At 44.5% G+C, this 18,138-nt stretch overlaps 2 protein-coding genes across 4 annotated transcripts in view; one reads left to right on the top strand and one right to left on the bottom strand.

The window, feature by feature from the left end:
• Positions 1 to 670: 670 nt before the first annotated feature.
• On the bottom strand, positions 671 to 17,910 carry TFAP4 (transcription factor AP-4). 3 transcript variants are annotated; one of them, XM_075830453.1, is made up of 7 exons: positions 17,523 to 17,910; positions 9,727 to 9,892; positions 8,001 to 8,099; positions 7,300 to 7,470; positions 6,801 to 6,929; positions 6,416 to 6,580; positions 671 to 4,424 (listed from the first exon to the last, which is right to left on the bottom strand). In XM_075830453.1, the coding sequence occupies exons 1-7, from the start codon at positions 17,609 to 17,611 to the stop codon at positions 4,251 to 4,253; spliced, it is 993 nt and encodes a 330-aa protein (XP_075686568.1). In that variant the 5' UTR covers positions 17,612 to 17,910; the 3' UTR covers positions 671 to 4,250. The 3 variants fall into 3 exon arrangements, with proteins under 3 accessions (XP_075686568.1, XP_075686570.1, XP_075686569.1); XM_075830455.1 differs by lacking the exon at positions 17,523 to 17,910 and adding an exon at positions 16,880 to 17,041; XM_075830454.1 differs by lacking the exon at positions 6,801 to 6,929 and having other exon boundaries at positions 17,523 to 17,907.
• The window catches only part of GLIS2 (GLIS family zinc finger 2), a 55,662-nt gene continuing 53,344 nt past the window's right edge, over positions 15,821 to 18,138 (top strand). Inside the window, exon 1 of the mRNA XM_075830452.1 lies at positions 15,821 to 15,915. The gene's annotated coding sequence lies outside the window, so the exon portion shown is untranslated. The remainder of the gene's footprint in view (positions 15,916 to 18,138) is intronic.

The raw sequence follows: 18,138 nt of genomic DNA, 5'->3' as shown, positions 1-18,138 counted from the left end.
GGATATCGCTCTACCTCGGTTCCAAAAAATGTTGTACTTCGTCTTCCTTCCGGCACCCTTGAATGAGCCGCAGCTTGGAAAGGGAGCCGGATGGGAGAATAGGAGAGTATGTATTTTATGCGATGGGATTAAAACGTAGACACCTCCTAATAAATGTGTTGCATCTTTCTAGTGGCGGTGGCCACCGGTGGATGGGGCGCTGTAATTACGCAATTGTGGTGAGCAGCCCGTGAAAAGATGCAACATATTTTGGAGGCATTCGCATCTTACTCCAGCGAATTGGTTATGAAGACTGGCGTATAAAATGACTGTCCCATGATTTATATTAAAAAACACGACCAAAAAAAATAAAAATATTAGATCTATGCGGGAAACAATGTGTGTGAAGCCGCCTTTGGAGCTCCGGTGACCCATTTCCACTGAAAATCCGCAACAATTACAGTACAATTCACATGGATAGGGTTTTCCACACGTTCACACTTCTGGCATACACCGATCAAGCAGGCCGAGGAAAAGGGTCTAAACACTCATCATTTACCACTAGTCAATGGCCCAAGGGTATCAGGCTTCTTACACCAAATCTAATTTTTGTTCATCGACCTTCGCTACAATTGGATTCTCAATAGTTGTAATAATTAATTAGCAGAAGGAATAAAGACAGGACAACCAATTTCTAAAAAACAAAGTACAAACATTTTTTTATTTTGTTTCTTTACAAAGGCCGACGCCTTGCAGGGTTTTTATGTCACTTTCTTAACAAAATATAAAATAGCTTTTTTTTCCCTCAAACACAAGAGCTGAAATGGTTAAAAAAAAAAAAAATATATAGGAAGATCGATCGTAAGGTGAAGAGGGCGAGGAGTGCTGGGAATGGGCGTGAGACAAGTCTTAAAGCTACGGCACCCTCCCGTTACCTATGCTGAAAAGTAACATGATGTGACCTACAGTGCCGAAGTGCTTACCTTACCTATACAAATCTGCTGCCAAATCGTACATTCATCCTGGCGCTGGATACATTTAGATTACTATCCATGTGAAATGGATTACGAGTATAATCCCGTCCAAATATTTATATTAATCCATAATATTCAGGAAATAATGACGCATATTTTTAGTAATAAAATATCATAGGAACCAATTGAACGGGTCTCGATCAACACGGGGTGCAAATGTTAGAGAACATCTGCCCGCCCGTAGCCGCCTTAATACAAAGGCCTGCAGGACGTCTTAATATTTGGTTATCCAGATCGGAGTCAGCGCCTGGATAAACTACCTTCACCACTGTAAGTCACAGCATTTTAGTTTATTCAGCCGCCATTGAGGAGGGAAGCGTCAGCGGTCTACCTAACATTTAGCATCCTTACTGGCAGAATAATCCCTAGCAGACAAAAAAAATTACATTTAAGTGCTTATGATCCGAAAAACGACTGTATATATAAACAAAAACATGGATAAGACGTAAACGGCGGAGGCGTCTGGTGAGATCCGGCACCTCCACGTCCAGAAACTTCAGATTTAACCACACGGGCATCTGCAGACGGCATCAAATCTCATGGGTGCAAACATAAGAACACAGTGGCACAAGGTGACTGCCAAATTCAATGATCCTGGCTCAGTTGAGAGGGTACTAAAAGCGTACCCGCTGGCTGGGCATAGTGAAGCATCCATTATAGGTACTGAACAATGCGTTTTATGCCCCATACCTCCGTGAGGTCACATGACCTGGCTGTAGATGGCGGTCTCCACCGTGCCCAGACAATAGGTATACGTTATTGTGATCACCTAAAATATTATAAGTCAATGTATTACTTTTGTGAATTAAATGGTTTTAAGACATTTTTTTTTGCCAGCCTGCCTAGCTACTGACCCCCATTTTTGAGTAAAAGGTTGCCAAATAATCACAGCCGCCCAATTCTTTCCCATATGTTGCAAATGATTGCGTCAGCCTAGAACGCAGCAGACAGTCCCTCCTCACGTGTTCATGCCCCCTATGAGAGTATCCGTTATCTACATGCAATGGAGGGAAGCATTTTGTGGGCTTAAAGGGGTTCTCCACCTAAAATGTATTTTTTCAAAAATCAGATAAATACAGCAGTGTAATGAGAACCCCCCTGATAATCAGGAAAGGGGCTCAGTCAATTAATAAAGGGGTTAACCCAACTGGACTACCCCATCTATATGCCTAGAGTCCCACTATGGCATACTCTGCTCGACCATGAATCAAACGGCCGCCATGTAATACTACATTTCCCCTGCAGGGGCCGTTGTATAGGAATAGAGGGTGCGTCTAATAGGTGCTCAATTCTGTGTCTTAAAAAGTCATTTTAAAAGAGATGGACCCGCTGTTTTATCCAGACTTCATATACAAAGAACCGGTGACACAGAAGATTTCATTGCAGCCCAAAAATGTGCCTAGATTGTCTGTAGGTGCTGGATACCCGTCAAGAAGAAGTGCATGCCGATAGGTTTAATGTAGCTTAACCCGCCACCATTCCTTTATACTGGGACTATTTGCAATCTCGTGAAATGAGTAAAAAATCTTTTTTTTTTTTATACTTTTTTTACAATTTTGGAAATATGTTTCGTATGACTTTAGCTTTTGATCAGTATTTGCAGTCAGGCAACCGGCATAATATCATAAGATTGCAACTAAGCACGCCAGTATCAACCCAATTTTACCCTAGGTTCAGTTCTCCAAACTATTTACAAATTTCAAACCAACCCTGACGTCAGAGCAGATGCAGGTTAAAAGGGTTTTCAGGGACTCGCTAAATCCCTACGCCATGAAAAGCAATGTACTTTTAAAATAAACATGGATCGCTCAATTGGCATGGGTGAACTTTTTTTTTCCCAACTTGATCCTCCCTGCAGACGCCGCTTATCTTCATTGTGGACCTCTGGTTTAGGGGAGTGTATTGATCCAGGAACTACAGTTCCCAGATTGCCGTGCGGATCCAATGTACATGTCATCGGCAGTGACAAGGGCAGTGACAAAGCGCCGTCTCTCACATCGCACGCGTGGTACATACACTATGCGCCGTGACAAACAGCGATTGAGCCTGCCCACGTACGGGACGTCAGCGCCGAGGACACGTACCTAGAGGGAGAAAACGTGCAGGCCTAGATTATGTGACCTGGCACACGGGCATAGCAGGGGAGATTAGGTCACGCCAGAACAGCGGATCCATGAGTACATTAAAATTAAAAGGACGTTAGAAATATATTTAACTTTGCAGGTTACATGGATTAATAAAAAAAATAAGTCCCGGAAAACCCCTTAACGTAGGAAAAAATAAAATAAAATTGAAGGCCACAGCAGCAAATAGAAAAGCTAGTAACTCAAAATATAGAAGCCAAAATCCTGAATGTAGTGCTAAGACTTTGCATGGTCTGTTTCCATATAGATATAAACTTGGGGTCCCTAAGACTTTATGAAAGTTATCATACATTTTAGAATGCAAGATCCTAAAGAAATATCTATTCTCCACAGCGCCATCATGTGGTAAAAGAAAAAAAGGCCTGCACTGTTTCTTTTTTTTTTCTTCTCTTTTCGGCAGCTAGAATTGGGATATTGGAAAATCATGTGAATGGACGTCGGTAACTCAAAATAAGTTGGGCCTGTTAAGCTATAGCCATAACATTGTCCTAGCCGAGCCTCTTTGAGGACAAAGTTTCCTTTAAAAGAAACCGGTGTTAAATATAGGTATATTATACACACAGACAGCTCTATAAAATATATACGTATAAAATGTATCTATAAAAAAGGTATAAACTGAAAGGTATGGGGTATCGGTTATTATTGCCATACCTACTATTTCCTGGGAGACAGGACTATGCTTATTCCTCATACACCTATATGGACGAGGAGGGACTTTATTTCCACAAGTGCAGGCCTTAATCCCTTTTGCTGGGAAAGGCTTAAAGAAAATGTTCAAGGATTGAGGGACTGCTGCAAATTTAAGAAACGGGGAAAAAAAATAAAAAAAAAATAATGTAAGCACCCCTACCACAATGACACTCCTCCTTTTGTCTACAGACCAGGACAACCCCTTAGTGCTTTTACCCTTCTCCCTCAACAACCTCATTACAGTATCTTTGCGGTCAGCAGTAGACCACCCTATAAACCCTACAGATTTGGGAAGGAGGCTGGCAGGGAGCAGCCCCAGACCGTGCTCCCTCAAGTACCCTCACAGCCTCTTCCCCTCCAGTTCCCCCAGTCTCTTGCCCAGTCCTGGGAAGGGCAGTAGATGTCAGGGGTCCTCCATGGTCTCATCCTTGTTTTGATCTGCCTCGCTGTCATCACATTCTGTGTCCGATGCAGTGTCCGAATCGTCACATGGGCGTGCGGCGTTCACAATGACTGCCCTTCGCTTCTCATCTTCCTGCATCTGTTTATCTCGTGTGCCCTCTATGTGCTGTATAGCCTGGCGGGAAGAAGGAGAAAAAGGGGGTTAGATAAGTGACTTACTAGTTAAGGCCCAAAATAACAGCATCCTTAAAAAAAACAAAAAAAAAAACTTGCGTCTTTTAACCCTTTCCTTCCATTTCTTAATCAGGGAGTTCTAATAGTCATAAAGTTTTTCCAATGACAGCCGTATATGGGCTTATTTTTTTCTGGGACAAGTATTTTTTTTAATGGCACCATTTTGGGGTACATATATTGTATTGAAAAACTATACGTTTTTGGGGTCGCTTACATAATATGTTGCAATACTTCTTTATTGCAGTGTATTATGCCTTTCAGTGTAAAACCGACATCCTACATGGCGGACAAGTCGGCCTTCTTTAGGCCCCCAGCTACCATGGCAACCAAACAGCAGCCCGCAATCACATCGCAGGGGCACTGATAGGGAGCCCCCTACTTTTATCTTACCACTGAGATACCATGGTCACTATGGACTGTGGCATCGGAAGGGTTAAACCGGCTGTGATGGTAGTTCTCTCTTATCCTGGCCATTGCAGCAGAGTGACAGCTCGAATACTCAGTTAGGCTATGTTCACACTGAGTATTTTGCCGGGTTTTTTGACGCGGAAACCGCGTCGCAAAACTCGGCAAAAACGGCCCGAGAACGCCTCCCATTGATTTCAATGGGAGGCGTCGGCGTCTTTTTCCCGCGAGCAGTAAAAAGAAGCGACATGCCCTATCTTCGGGCGCTTCCGCCTCTGACCTCCCATTGACTTCAATGGGAGGCAGAGAAAGCGTACTTCGCGCTGTTTTATGCCCGCGGCGCTCAATGGCCGCGGGCGAAAAACGGCGTGCAGGGAGAGGAAAATCTGCCCCAAAGTTCCAAACTGAATTTTGAGGCTGATATTCCTCCCCCAAAATACTCTCTTCTATATCAGCGGCTACAAAGAGGGTCCATGCTTCATTTCCCCTGTGGTGGCGCTGCACAGTAATTGAACACTTAGGCCCCATGCAAACGACCGTGAAAAATCTCTGTAATTGCGGACCGTAATACGGTCCGCTATTACAGACCCGCGCGGTTCTATTGGCCGAAAACACCTTTCTGTACCACTACGGATAGGTGTCCATGCCGAGAATTATGGAGCACGTCCTAACCTTTCGTTTTTTACGGGCCGTGCTCCCATACTTTGTATGGGAGCACGGTACGAAAACGCGGCCTGCGACAGCCGTGCGTGCCCGCAATCGATAACGGGCACGGCCGTGTGCATGAGACCTCACTGTGGGGTTCCCTCACAGATTACAGCTGTCTGCCAAGGGTCCCAGGAACAGAACACAAGAGAGCTGATCAACGCGACAGCTCGTTGATCGGCACTCGTTTGCTCCTGAACACGGAGCTAGTAAGGGGACGAGCGCTCGTTACTCCGATCTCTCATCCCCATACATTATTATTTTGTCGGCAGCGCGACTCCGTTTACACAGGCAGATGTGCTGCCGACAACGATAATATTTTACTTTATTAGAACTATACGATCAGCAGATGAACGAGCGTTATCGGCAACGAGCGTTCTATGAACAATCGTTTGCCGATAACTGCCCAGTGTAAAACCCCCTTAACACAAAGGGATTGTTCAAAGAGGACAACCACTTTAAATAAAGTAACCAAGACCTACAAAACTAATTAGTATAGGGGGGCACTCTGCGTGATCATCTGATTAGTATATTGGAGGGACATCTAGTGTCCACTATTCCTAAAGTTAGGTTGCACAAACGTAATGGGAATGATTCTGATGGCCGGTTCCCTTTATTCCATAAATAGTAGTTCTCACATATTTACTTAGATTTATAGGTTTCTTCCATCTGGGAAAACATGACCAATTTTAATCCACCCATTTTATTTTGAAAGCGGTTGTGTGGTCTTCCAAATCAAACCACATTACTAAAGACTTCGCCAACATCATGAAACATTTTTAACAATTTGCCGACACCCCTAACATCTTATTTCACACTAACCTGCACAATCGTGTCCAAGTTTTGCCGGGATGTGGACACGGAGCTGATTACAGAGGAATGTCCCATAGTCACAACATTGACGTGATGAGAGGGTGGAGGTGGTGGAGCGGGGACTATTACTGTCGGGTGGTGAGTTGGCGCCAGGGGCATATGTGGTGCCAGGAGCTGCAGGGACAGAAGATGCGAATATAAAAACAGTCCAAAAGGAGGTCAACAAATGGCACAAAATAAATTTATATATACACACACACATATAGGTATAATAACAGAATTTTTCAATAGGGGGGGCCGTGGTACCACCTCACATGTGAAACAGTTATCAGCTCGATGGCTAAGGACCAGAGGGACTCTCTATTACGGTGGGAGGAAGGATTGTCTGTCTCACCTGAGAAAGAAGAGGCTGGTCACCCATGTCCAGTGCCTCGTTCGATTGCCCCTGCCCTCCCTCTTCCTGGATTTGTTGAGCTATAGCCTTCAACTTTTCAGGGTACAAGTGAGCTTCCAGAGCCCGCACCTGCCAGTTATATCAGTCAATTAGAAACCCTGACCAATAATATTCTATGGAGGGAAACTAATAACAAAAGCATCAGGGAACTAGAAGATGCTGTATAACAGGCATGCAATGCGCTAATCTATCTGTTGTGCCATCCTACACTGCCAGCATCACTCCTCCTATCGGAAACTAATGAATAGCAATTCCAAGTTGCATAGAACAGGGGTCCGCAACCTTCAGCACTCCAGCTGTTGTGAAACTACAATTACCAGCATGCCCTGACAGCCTTTGGCTGTCAGTGCATGCTGGGAGTTGTAGTTCACAACAGCTGGAGTGCCGAAGGTTGCGGACTCCTGGTATGGAAGGCTCTAACCAAGCATTAACCATTTACCTGCTCCTCCAGCATCATCCTCACAGAACGTTCCTTATCCAGTTGTTGCCTCAGTTCAATCATTTCTCTTCGCAGGTCTTCGGCTTTCTCCTCTTCCCAGATATCCGGGGAGCCAATGCCCTCATCCTTGTCTTCTGCCCGCCGCCGTTTAGGGGATGAGCCATTGAACTCCTGCAATAAGCAGAGGTCATTATAGTGAGACGTACTAAACGTTGTCACTTTGCAACTCTAAAATTCTCACAATGTGCATGGTCATGGTGGGAATTGGTGGTATATAAATAATATCTAGCACAAAAATTCTCTGGAGGACCTGGCACGTCCATGCATCACATAGGCAGCCCATTGATTTCAAGGTGTACTTTGTAATGCATCTTTTGACATGTGGTGGCGCTGCAGAGAAATTGAACACTTAATGCAGGGTTCCCCCACAAATTATAGGTGTCTGCTTAGGGTCCCAGCAGCAGAACACAATGTTATCAGTTATGATTTGGGGGGGGGGGGGCTGGGGGGGGGGTTGGACCCTTCTCAAAGGAATTGTCCAAGGGTGGACAACTCCTTTAATATATAAGATTATTACCAATATATAAAGATTATGGATATACACCTTTTTGTAAATTATTATTTTTTTTAGTGCCGCATTACCCAGTATGGGTCAGCTTCTGATTTATATATCTAGAACAAGTGATTTAGTAGCTCCTTACCTGTATAAACCGCTTGAGCTGAGTATTCTGCTGCAGTAACCTGGTTTTTTCTTGTTCCAGGGAGAATATATAGTCTGCAGTCTGCTGCAGTATTGCTGCCTGTATAGAGAAGACATACAGTGCAAAATATAAATATCTGAGAAATTTTACCAAAATTTCCATCAGTGTTACATCACTGTCTCTCCTACCGGTTTCCCCTTCTAACCCCAACACAACACAGTAGCAAGCACTTGTGCTCTGTAAGGGTATGTTCACACGGCCTATTTACGGACGTAATTCGGGCGTTTTTGCCCCGAATTACGTCCGAAAATAGCGCCTCAATAGCGCTGACAAACATCTGCCCATTGAAAGCAATGGGCAGACGTCTGTTCACACGAGGCGTAATTTACGCGCCGCTGTCAAATGACGGCGCGTAAATAGACGCCCGCGTCAAAGAAGTGACCTGCCACTTCTTTGGCCGTAATTGGAGCCGTTATTCATTGACTCCAATGAATAGCAGCGCTAATTACGCCCGCAATGGACGCGGCGTTTAAGCGCCTGCACATGCCGTTACGGCTGAAATTACGGGGATGTTTTCAGGCGGAAACATCCCCGTAATTTCAGCCGTTACGGACGCCCTCGTGTGAACATACCCTAAAAGGTGCTCGTGCTGAATCTAGATGAACCTGTGCAGATTCAGTGCAGTCACCTTTGATGGTTGCTAGACAGCTACCCAAAAGTATTTGGGTGCTGCCAAGCAAATTCTATTTCCTTGCGCATACTAGAGGGTCTGGAGTATTGCACAGCTTCAATAAGAAATGCTGTTTTTAGCTGGAGTTCCCCTTTGAAATAAAAAAAAAAACTGTTCCCGGAAATTTAAATTGTTCCAACTTTACCTGTCCTATATTACCCTGACCGGAATTCTTCATGCGGTCACAAATCATATCATTGCTTGTTAGGGCTCATTCAGACAAGCGTAATACTCATCCGTGTGCTGTGCGTTTAAATCACTCACAGCACACGGACCCATGCAATTTAATGGGGCCATTCACACACGCATTGTTTTTTACGCAGCATGTGCCCGTTGCGTGAAACTCACTGCATATCCTATATTGGTGCGTTTTCACGCACCTAGTCGCCCATTGAAGTCTATCGGTGCGTGAAAACCGCGGACAGCACACAGACGACATCCGTGTGCTGTCCATGTTTCTCTGCTTTTCAATGTATTTGATGTGTCAAAAACATTTATTTATTTTTTTTAAAAAGGAAATGCTTTCACGGACGTGAGAAACCGCATACCACACGCACAAGAAATGTAGGCAAAATGCTGCGTTTTTTACGTGCACAAATGGGTCATGCTCGTCTGAATGTAACCTTAGTGTGAAAGCTGCTTATCCAGTCTCTAGCAGGACATGAAGTGTCATTTAATGAAGAACCCTCCACCCAATAGTTATAATATTCAACTTTACTGCATGCTGTAAAGAGAGTTTGTCATTGTTTTTTTACTGGCCCGTAGTGGAGTTGGCTCAGCTGACACCTAGTGGCCAATGTGAATACTGCAATACCTTTTTACACTGAAAGACAGTCACTTTCTGATAAGAACATCCCTTTAAGCTGGTCAAATAAAAATGTAGCACATAACGGACAAAGGTATACGAATGCTATTACATAAGAGTATTGTCCCGTGACTAACGTATTGCTTTGTATAGTAGATCCAATAAAGCAATCACCCCCTAACATTACGCACCTTGCTTAGTTTCTCCCCATCAGTATGGGGGATTAGAGTTTTCAGAGACTGGAAGCCGGCATTGATGCTCTGCATGCGGCGGCGTTCATTGCTATTCGCGATTTCCCGACGTATCCGCCTTTCCTGGTCCCGTTGTGTCTCTGGCGTCAAGGGGATGTTTGCTAGGCTAAAAAACAGATCATAAGTAAAGAATAAATCAGAAACAATTCTTTGATACATTACAGATGCGCACGTATACATTCCGTGCACTATAATAAATACAAGCACACATATATCCTTTGTAGAAAACTTAGCAAAGGAGGGGTTAAGGTGGGTGTAGATCATATTCGGCCTCCATAGTGTGACCTGTTAGGCACCTCTGTGTGTGGCCTCTCACAGGAAAGGATGGAAGCCGGATCTGAGGACCCCCCCCCCCCACCCCCTTTCATCCCCTCCTGTCTGCCTTGAGGGCTCCGTAATAATTTCCAGATGACAATATCAGAAGGGGAATGAAGGCAGCTGACCCCCTCAGGGTCGAACGAGGGAACTCCAGTTTCCTGCCCCCACCAAAACCATTCCCCCTTCTGATAGTTGGGATTAGTCACAGGACATGATTAACCGGAGGACAAAGCGCAGCAGCGAGACACCTCACAGCCATGGGATGTTAAAGACGTCTTCCATAAATCCCATGCAGAATATCTGGCTCCACTGGCAATAAAACGCTTTACACATGCTCTGTTTTTTTCCAGACGACGACACCAGAAAGCTATTAAAGCGCACTTGTCAACAATACCGTGGAAGCTGCCGTTTTATGAGCGGAGCCAATATTCAGTCAGTTAAACTCAGAGAACTGGTAACGTCAGAGGCGTATCAAGACTCTACACCTCAGGTCCACAGACATTGGCATAAAGGGGTTTCTTATCTCTGACATTTACAGCATATCCAAAGGATATGCCATAAGACGACTGATCGGTGTTCATCTCTGAGATGGGACCACATCTATCTCTAGAACGGGGCCCCCCCGTCCTACCTTCTGCCACTATTCGAGTGCACGAAAACAGTCTCCGTAGCTCCGGAAATGGCGTAGTCCAGCAAGCTTGGCTGTTTACGTACTCCCGGCCACCTCGCAACTCAGAGGCCGAAGTCCGGAAACAGAAGGTAGGATGGAGTCAGGGGGCCCTGTTCTAGAGATCGATGCAGGTTCCACCTCTGGGAACCCGCAACAATCGGACATTTTTGGAATATCCTGTGGACACAAACGTCTGAGATTGAAATACCCCTTTAAGAATAAAAAAAATGGCCATATCTACACTACGCAGTTCTGGTGAGCTAAAAAGGCACGGTATACACAAGGCCATTCCACAGAAGTGGGATGTCCAGTGAATGTCGTATTTTAAGGTATTGAAAAAAAAACAAAAAAAAACAGACAGGTGATCGTTAAAGTGGTTCTGCTCTTCTTTCTACTTTTCCTATGGGCCTCTAGTAAGGATGTGTTTTGGGTGGAGTTATACTTTAATACTACAGGACTACTTCAACGACAAGGTATTCTGTAAACTCTCTAGTGGCAGCCATTTGTACCAGATGTTCAACCATAAGGCCTGTATGGAGGCACACCGAGACCCTGCCCGTGAGAACTCCGCACACGGTCATATTTAGGAGATATTCTCCACTAGAAAATGCTTTTAGGGAGAATAGCTCCATTATTAAAAATATTTCTTAGCACTTAGACCTGAACCAGTCAGGTCAGCGGGACTGACGGGTTCAGTGACAGCGGGCCACGCAGGATCCACCGGTTATCGATCACATCTAAGTAATGAACTTAGATGTGAACGGTAACAGCTCGATCCTGCGTGTCAGGCACGCAGGATCCGCTGTCACTGAACCCGTCAGTTCCGCTGACTGATTCAGTTCTCAGCGCAAGATACAGCTGCTCTGTATTACAGGATACAAAGCAGCTGTATATCAAAAAGTTACAATTATTTTTAATAAAAATTAGAAAGTTGCACCAAAAAAAACAACAACTAATTTTCAAAAACTGGACATTAGATAACTAAGCGAAGGAAACAATTTCATCTGCGTACCGGAAATGGTCTCAGATCAAAATGCTCATTCGAAAACTTGACCCAATGTGTTGCATCTCCAAGTCTGTGGCCAGATGCATACTAGAAAATACATTAGTAACATCTCCAAGACCCCCCTTTAAATGAGGACATCATTGTTGACAAGGCAATGAGCACACAACTAAATTCTTGCAAACGTTTTATTAGACGCAATAAAATCCAGATTAAAAGAAAACTTTCCGACTTTAGATAACATTCGCGATCGTCTCTTGAATGCCCCGTTTCCTTATTGCACTTTGTTACCTGACGAGCAGGTCTGAATTTTATATCTCAAGGTGGCTCTTTAGATTTGCATAGATCTAACTCAAGGCGCAGACTAGATTTATTGCTCTCCGAAACCCCCAGGCAACAATAAATCCCCAGTTTTCCATTTGAGATAAACACAGCGCACAGCTAGACGGCACAGGAAGAACCATAATTATACCTTATATACTTAGCGGAATTGGCAAATTAATATATACATAGAGATATTCTGTAAGTATTAGTTACTGGTTTCTTGAAAAGCTGCGTGACAACCAATATAGCTGCTGCTACGGCCCTAGAAGGGTTGTCACCCCACTTTCCCAGATGGGGATCAATGGCTGTATCAGATTTGTCATTCTCGAAGTAAGAAGATATGGCGAAAGATTTTATTTTTTTTAATTTATTGGGACAACGCTAGATGCTCATCTTCATCGGCCAACAGCCAGTGCGTAAAATTTCAAATCTGTAGGCAAGAGCAGGTAGCTCCAGCGAGAACAGCCAATTGCTGGGGGTTCCTGCGGCCGGACCCCTGGTGATCAACTCATTGTCAAAGGAGTGGCTTTAAGGGGTTGTCCCATCATATAAGATTATAATGATACACTATATAAAAACAAAAAGGTAAGAGAAAAAAAAAAAAGAATGCCCATGTATATAAATGCTGCACAGAGAGTGACGTGTGTGTGTATATATATAGATATATATATATACATACACACACACACACTTCTTAGGCTCGGTTTATATCTGCATTGGCCCTTCCGTTTCTAACAGATCCGTCAAATTGACTAGAAAGGGATGCAAAACCGATATATAAAAAATATATATATATATATAAAAAAAAGTTAACACACAGATCCATTAGACCCATCCATAAACAAAAATTGAAATTTAGTCTCGTCCGTTTCAGTTTGGATCAGTCTTTTTCTGTATTAATTTTCCCTTTTTTGGAGATGTAGGAAGTGATGCATATGCACAGAAAAAAACAAAAATGGATCCATCAAACGGAATGAATAACAGCTACAAAATGGAAGACATTCCGTACAGATCAGTCAACCATTTGTAATTAAAATAAATGAAAGCGCCTTTCCAACAAGTTCTCACAATTTGACAGAAAAATAAAAAATGAAATTAAAAAAAAGCGCAGCAGACTACGCTATCATTTCCTGCAAAAAGATGAAAACCTGACAGAACAGAGGCGAACTGGGAAACAACTGAGGCCAAGGAAAAAGAAACAAAAAAAAAAACACATTACAAATCAATGTACTTTGACGGAAATGTTTTTCCTTTCCACTTTTGTCTGTTCGGTGACTAAACAAAAAACAACAGAAGACACAACGCAAACGTAAATAGAGCTTTTGAGCAGTGCAGCTCGATACGATATTGTGCATTTTATCCTACAAAACAATAGGCTATTTCTTCCAGTTGGTAATATATGGCAGGTTAGACAGATCTGTGTGGCAAGACATCTAGAAGATCGATGCACAAATGTGGTTTGCTAGACACTAGATTTGGGTGACCCCGTCCACCTCCAATTGGGAATTTACAAGCGACCATCAAGGTCACATTTCATTATGTGTTATGAGGGGCAACGGCTGCTACAACGAACATGTCGCACAAGTTTCATTTTGGTGGAACCATCGGCAGCAGGAACATTATGGTCTCATTGAGTTACAATTGATAAACGATCTGTATGTATTTAGAAGAAATGTAACGGGGCTTAGCGTATTTCAAAGTGAGGTGACGGGATTGGCATTCTAGCCTATAAGCCCTGGCACACGTGAGCGCCTAATGTTCAGCCAACGTCATGCAACATCTCCCCAATAAAAGCCAACGTAAAGGTCACGTATACCATGAGGCGACCGTCCTGGGATTGTGTTGTACTACACAAAAGTCCTACTCTACTTCAACCTGAGGCAGCTATTATGGCCACATAGGTTTGCACACGCAATGGACGCTGCTTATTCATGGTCACCATGTTGGGGCTTATGGCACAGCACAACACGAATTGGCAAGAAAGCCATGACAGGGGATGTTTACTGGTTCAAAATTGGGGGTATGTCAACCATTGCCAGTGAACACAATCATAACCCCAACATGAGGCAGATATATCAAAACTTCCCTTGGTTGCTATGGGCAACAATCACTGCTTTCATTTTTCCAAAGCAATTTAAGAGCGGAAACCTCAGCACGGATTGGTTGTTATGGGCAACAAGGCCAAACCTGTGAGACAGCAGGGCTATCCCATCACGCTATATACAAATAATTTCAGTCATAAAGAGGGTCTAGGCCCACGTCGTGGCAAAATTGCACTTTATTTCCACGATTACTGCGAAACCGTGACAGAACCGCAATTTTTCAATTATCTGGGCAATAAATTGGGATTTGACAGCACCGTACGACCAAAAACAAGGCACATTAGACCTGATACTGCTTTAAGGATTTCTACAAAAATCAGAAGATTTGTTGCATATTTTTCCACAGCGAACCTGAAACAAAATCTGCACGCGTTACGTGTGGATTTCACCCCTTCTACATTGAAAAGTGTGAAATCTGCGGCGAACATCCAAAACGGATTGAGCATGCTGTGGATTTGAATACTCCAATTTCCGCGCAGAAATCGTTCAGCTGCACGTTGATAGGTTTTTGGGTTTTTTTTAAATCAAATTTTCCTCCAGCAAATCTGACGGAAAATCTGCTACATGTGTGGGTACCCTAAAAAGGATATTAAACTTCATGTTGCCACAGTAACAGTGGGCAACACTTCTCAAAACTAAAACGCATTAAAAAATAACTGAATAATGTAAAATGTTTTTGGGGAAGCAAAACAACAACATATATGTACGACAACTATGGAGGCGAGTAAAGAAGCACAGGGTGTGCAGTATGTGGGGTGCACAATCATAATAAAGTTGCCACAATTTGCGGTGAGTTACACAATTTACTGGTACACATTTATTTATAATGTCGCCATTGGCTACGGTCTACTGACGAACGCCCGGTTGATAAATCTGCCCTACGGAGAAAAACAAAACACCGCCAGGTCGTTGTTTTTCGGTTTAGAACAAGCTTGGAGAACGAGTCACATATTGCTGTGCCAACTTTTATGAGGCGCATGCATCACGGGAGCGTCAGAGAGGCTTCACAAATATGGCGTCCAGCTCGAACACTATAGGGGGGAGATGAGGATAAGTGGAGTAGTTGCCCACGGCGACCAGATTTCATCTTAATATAGAAGTCTTTCGGAAAATGAAAACAGTGACCTGAACAGTTGCCATAGGCAACTGCTCCGCTTTTCCCTTGCACCAGTTTTAATACATATCTGCTCCGCATTAATTAACGTATATACACCAGCGAACCGACGGAAATACATTGATAAATCTGCTTCGTTTATTTTATAAAGTGAAAGTTGTAGGGGGCATTTAGTTTTACATGCCCCATTTTATTCAGCTGTACAGCAAATGGAGATCAAACTTCAAGTCTCGAGTAACTTTATTTAAACTACGGCAAAGCACACGAGAACATGAGGGATGACATAATCTATATTACAAAATACACAGCACCTAGTGGTTACAGACAGAGCAGCCTTTGGTGCACAGCCCCTGCCACACGGCCGCCTGCAGCTGCAAACACTGGTCACATGACCTGCCCGTGCCATGCTTTGTGCTTAGGCGAAAGCATGGTCAGCTGCATACTACGTCTCCCGGCGTCCCTTGCGCCGCCGCACTACACTTCCCGACAAGCTGTGCGCTCCGACACTCCTACTCCAGGCGGGCTGCAGAGTCACGGCCAGGCCTGTCTGCGCTATACTATGTCCCACTCCCCCCTCAGCATGGAAACAGACGGCAAGGTCACAAACGGGAGCCAAAACGGTTTCCATAATCCTGGCTACTCTTTACAAAATATTATAACGTCTAGTGCGGTGCCCCTCACCTCAGCCATAGTGACAACAACAGGAGCAGGGTAGCAATATGGAGGGGGCGTGTTACACGGCTATACGCACACTTATTACATATATCCACATCTATAACCGTGTATAAATAAGTCGTCCACAAATCGCGCAGATTCACAACCGACAAGGAGCGATCAGGTCAATCGACGCCGTCTTTCCGATCGATGGAAAACCGCTCCATTCACCAGAATGGATAACACGATTTAACAAAATCGATCTAGTCGTAGAGTTTGAAAAAAATAGAGATTAAAAAAAAAAAATATTCGCAGATATTTAGTCACAATTTTGCGCCATGATTGAAATCCATCGTAAAGTCGTCGTAGTGAAATATCTAATATATATATATATATATATCGTTTCCGATAAAAAAGCAAATATCCCAACACTTGTCTGGCGGCGGCTGTAGGTAAACCGGTTGAGTCCTCGGCAACCGATAAAACCACTTGTCGTTCAATAACGCATCGTATATAACCAGAAATCTAAGCACGAGTGGTTGTGGCGTAGGTTTCTTTTTTACGGGATACCCCGTAAGAGATCCTACAGAAAAGATTAGTATAAATGGAAGCTTTACGTTCCTGTCCTTGGGACAGGTTCTTGTATTTCTCCTTCAAGAATCCATGATGGACCACGGTGCGCGAATAATCGCCAAATCCTCCATCGCTTAAATCGTCGCGTCTTCAACCGGCTCACATGGGAATCGCAGCGATTGATCGTGAAGGTCTCGTGAACAGAAACAATCCGATCGTGACCTTGTACTAAGACTTTAAAAAAATAAATAAAAATACCCCCCCCCCCCCCCCATTGTCATCCATGGACCCCCATAGTTTGCCAATCTACTTCCTTTTATGAGAATACAAATGACCTTGTGAACACAGCATGGCATTATAATAGAGGCAAGCAATGAAGCCCTGGCGCAGGTGATGCTGGGTCTGGTAGTCCTCCAGCTCCTGACTACACCTCAGTGGTGCAGACTACAACTCCTCAGGTGCTGCTGGTCTGTCTGGAGCCCAATTGCATTTGAAATGCTGTGAAATCAGCTGATTGCCCAGGAGGGGGTGTGTTGTGTGTGTGGCTGGGAGAGAGGAGCTCAGATTTGTATTTAAGTGCCCCCCAGTTGCACTAAGGGGGCAGCTAGAGAGGGCATTAGGGGGCTGGGTAGAGGCAGGAGGTTTCCTTGGCAGTGTTTGCATGCTCCCTGATCACAGCTCTGCAGCATGGCTGAGGCACCACGTGGGTCTGTTTGCAAGTGACAAACCGTTCCCTGCGCCCTTTAAAAATCCCTTCTCCCCACTTCCACTGATCCATACCATCACCCTGGACTACCTCCTGTACAACCAGGCTGGGGTTTTGGGGTGCAATGGTGCCCAGGGAGACCCTTACTACCCACCCCCTCTAAAGCACAGCTGACCTCCCTCCCTTCTTTCCTGCAAGGTGATCTAAGGAGATCTGCAGCATGCAAAATCATCTCCAGCCATGTGCACTGCCAACAAGCATGGGGTACCTACCTGCACAGACCCCCAATGACTTCTTTTTCCGTCTTCCTGAAGTGTTGCAGGGAGGGTACTTTCTGCGCGGGCATCATGAAATACTCCATAGCAATCAGCAGGAGGACCAACCTCCACCCCCCCAAAAGAAAAACGTGTATCCCTCCCACCACCCCCCTAGTCGCAGCTGCAGCTCCCCCTTTTTGCTCTTGCTTTGTGGGTTCCCCGATCAGCCTTATTGATTAGGTGATGGTGCATGCAGGGGATCAATGGTGTAGTGTGTAGGATGTCCCAGATGATCAGGGGGAGGTGTCTGTCTCTCTCCTTGTGTTCTGCCTCTCAATGTGAGTGTGTGTTTGCAGCTGATGTCTGTTTCAAGGCGGGAAACAGCTGGTGAGAGATCAGAAACAGCACCCCTCCCCCTCCCTCCAGCCTACCCCCCTTCTGCCCAGAGCCAAATCCCAGCCCTTCTTCCGCAGAGTAAGGCATTGCATGTAAACAAAGGACTATTTGCAAAGCATTGCATGACTTGCTGCAGTGGGAAGAGGGCTGGCTTCTGCAGATTTGGCACATGCATTGGGCTGCAGGGATGCCAGGGGTAAATTAGGCTTGGATTTGGGGCGCAGTGAGGGTGCTG

The sequence above is a fragment of the Rhinoderma darwinii genome, chromosome 6, assembly GCF_050947455.1.
Source record: "Rhinoderma darwinii isolate aRhiDar2 chromosome 6, aRhiDar2.hap1, whole genome shotgun sequence".
NCBI classification, from domain to species: domain Eukaryota; kingdom Metazoa; phylum Chordata; class Amphibia; order Anura; family Rhinodermatidae; genus Rhinoderma; species Rhinoderma darwinii.
The sequence above is the reverse complement of the archived record's forward strand: the minus strand, read 5'-3'. Positions and strand labels throughout refer to the sequence as shown.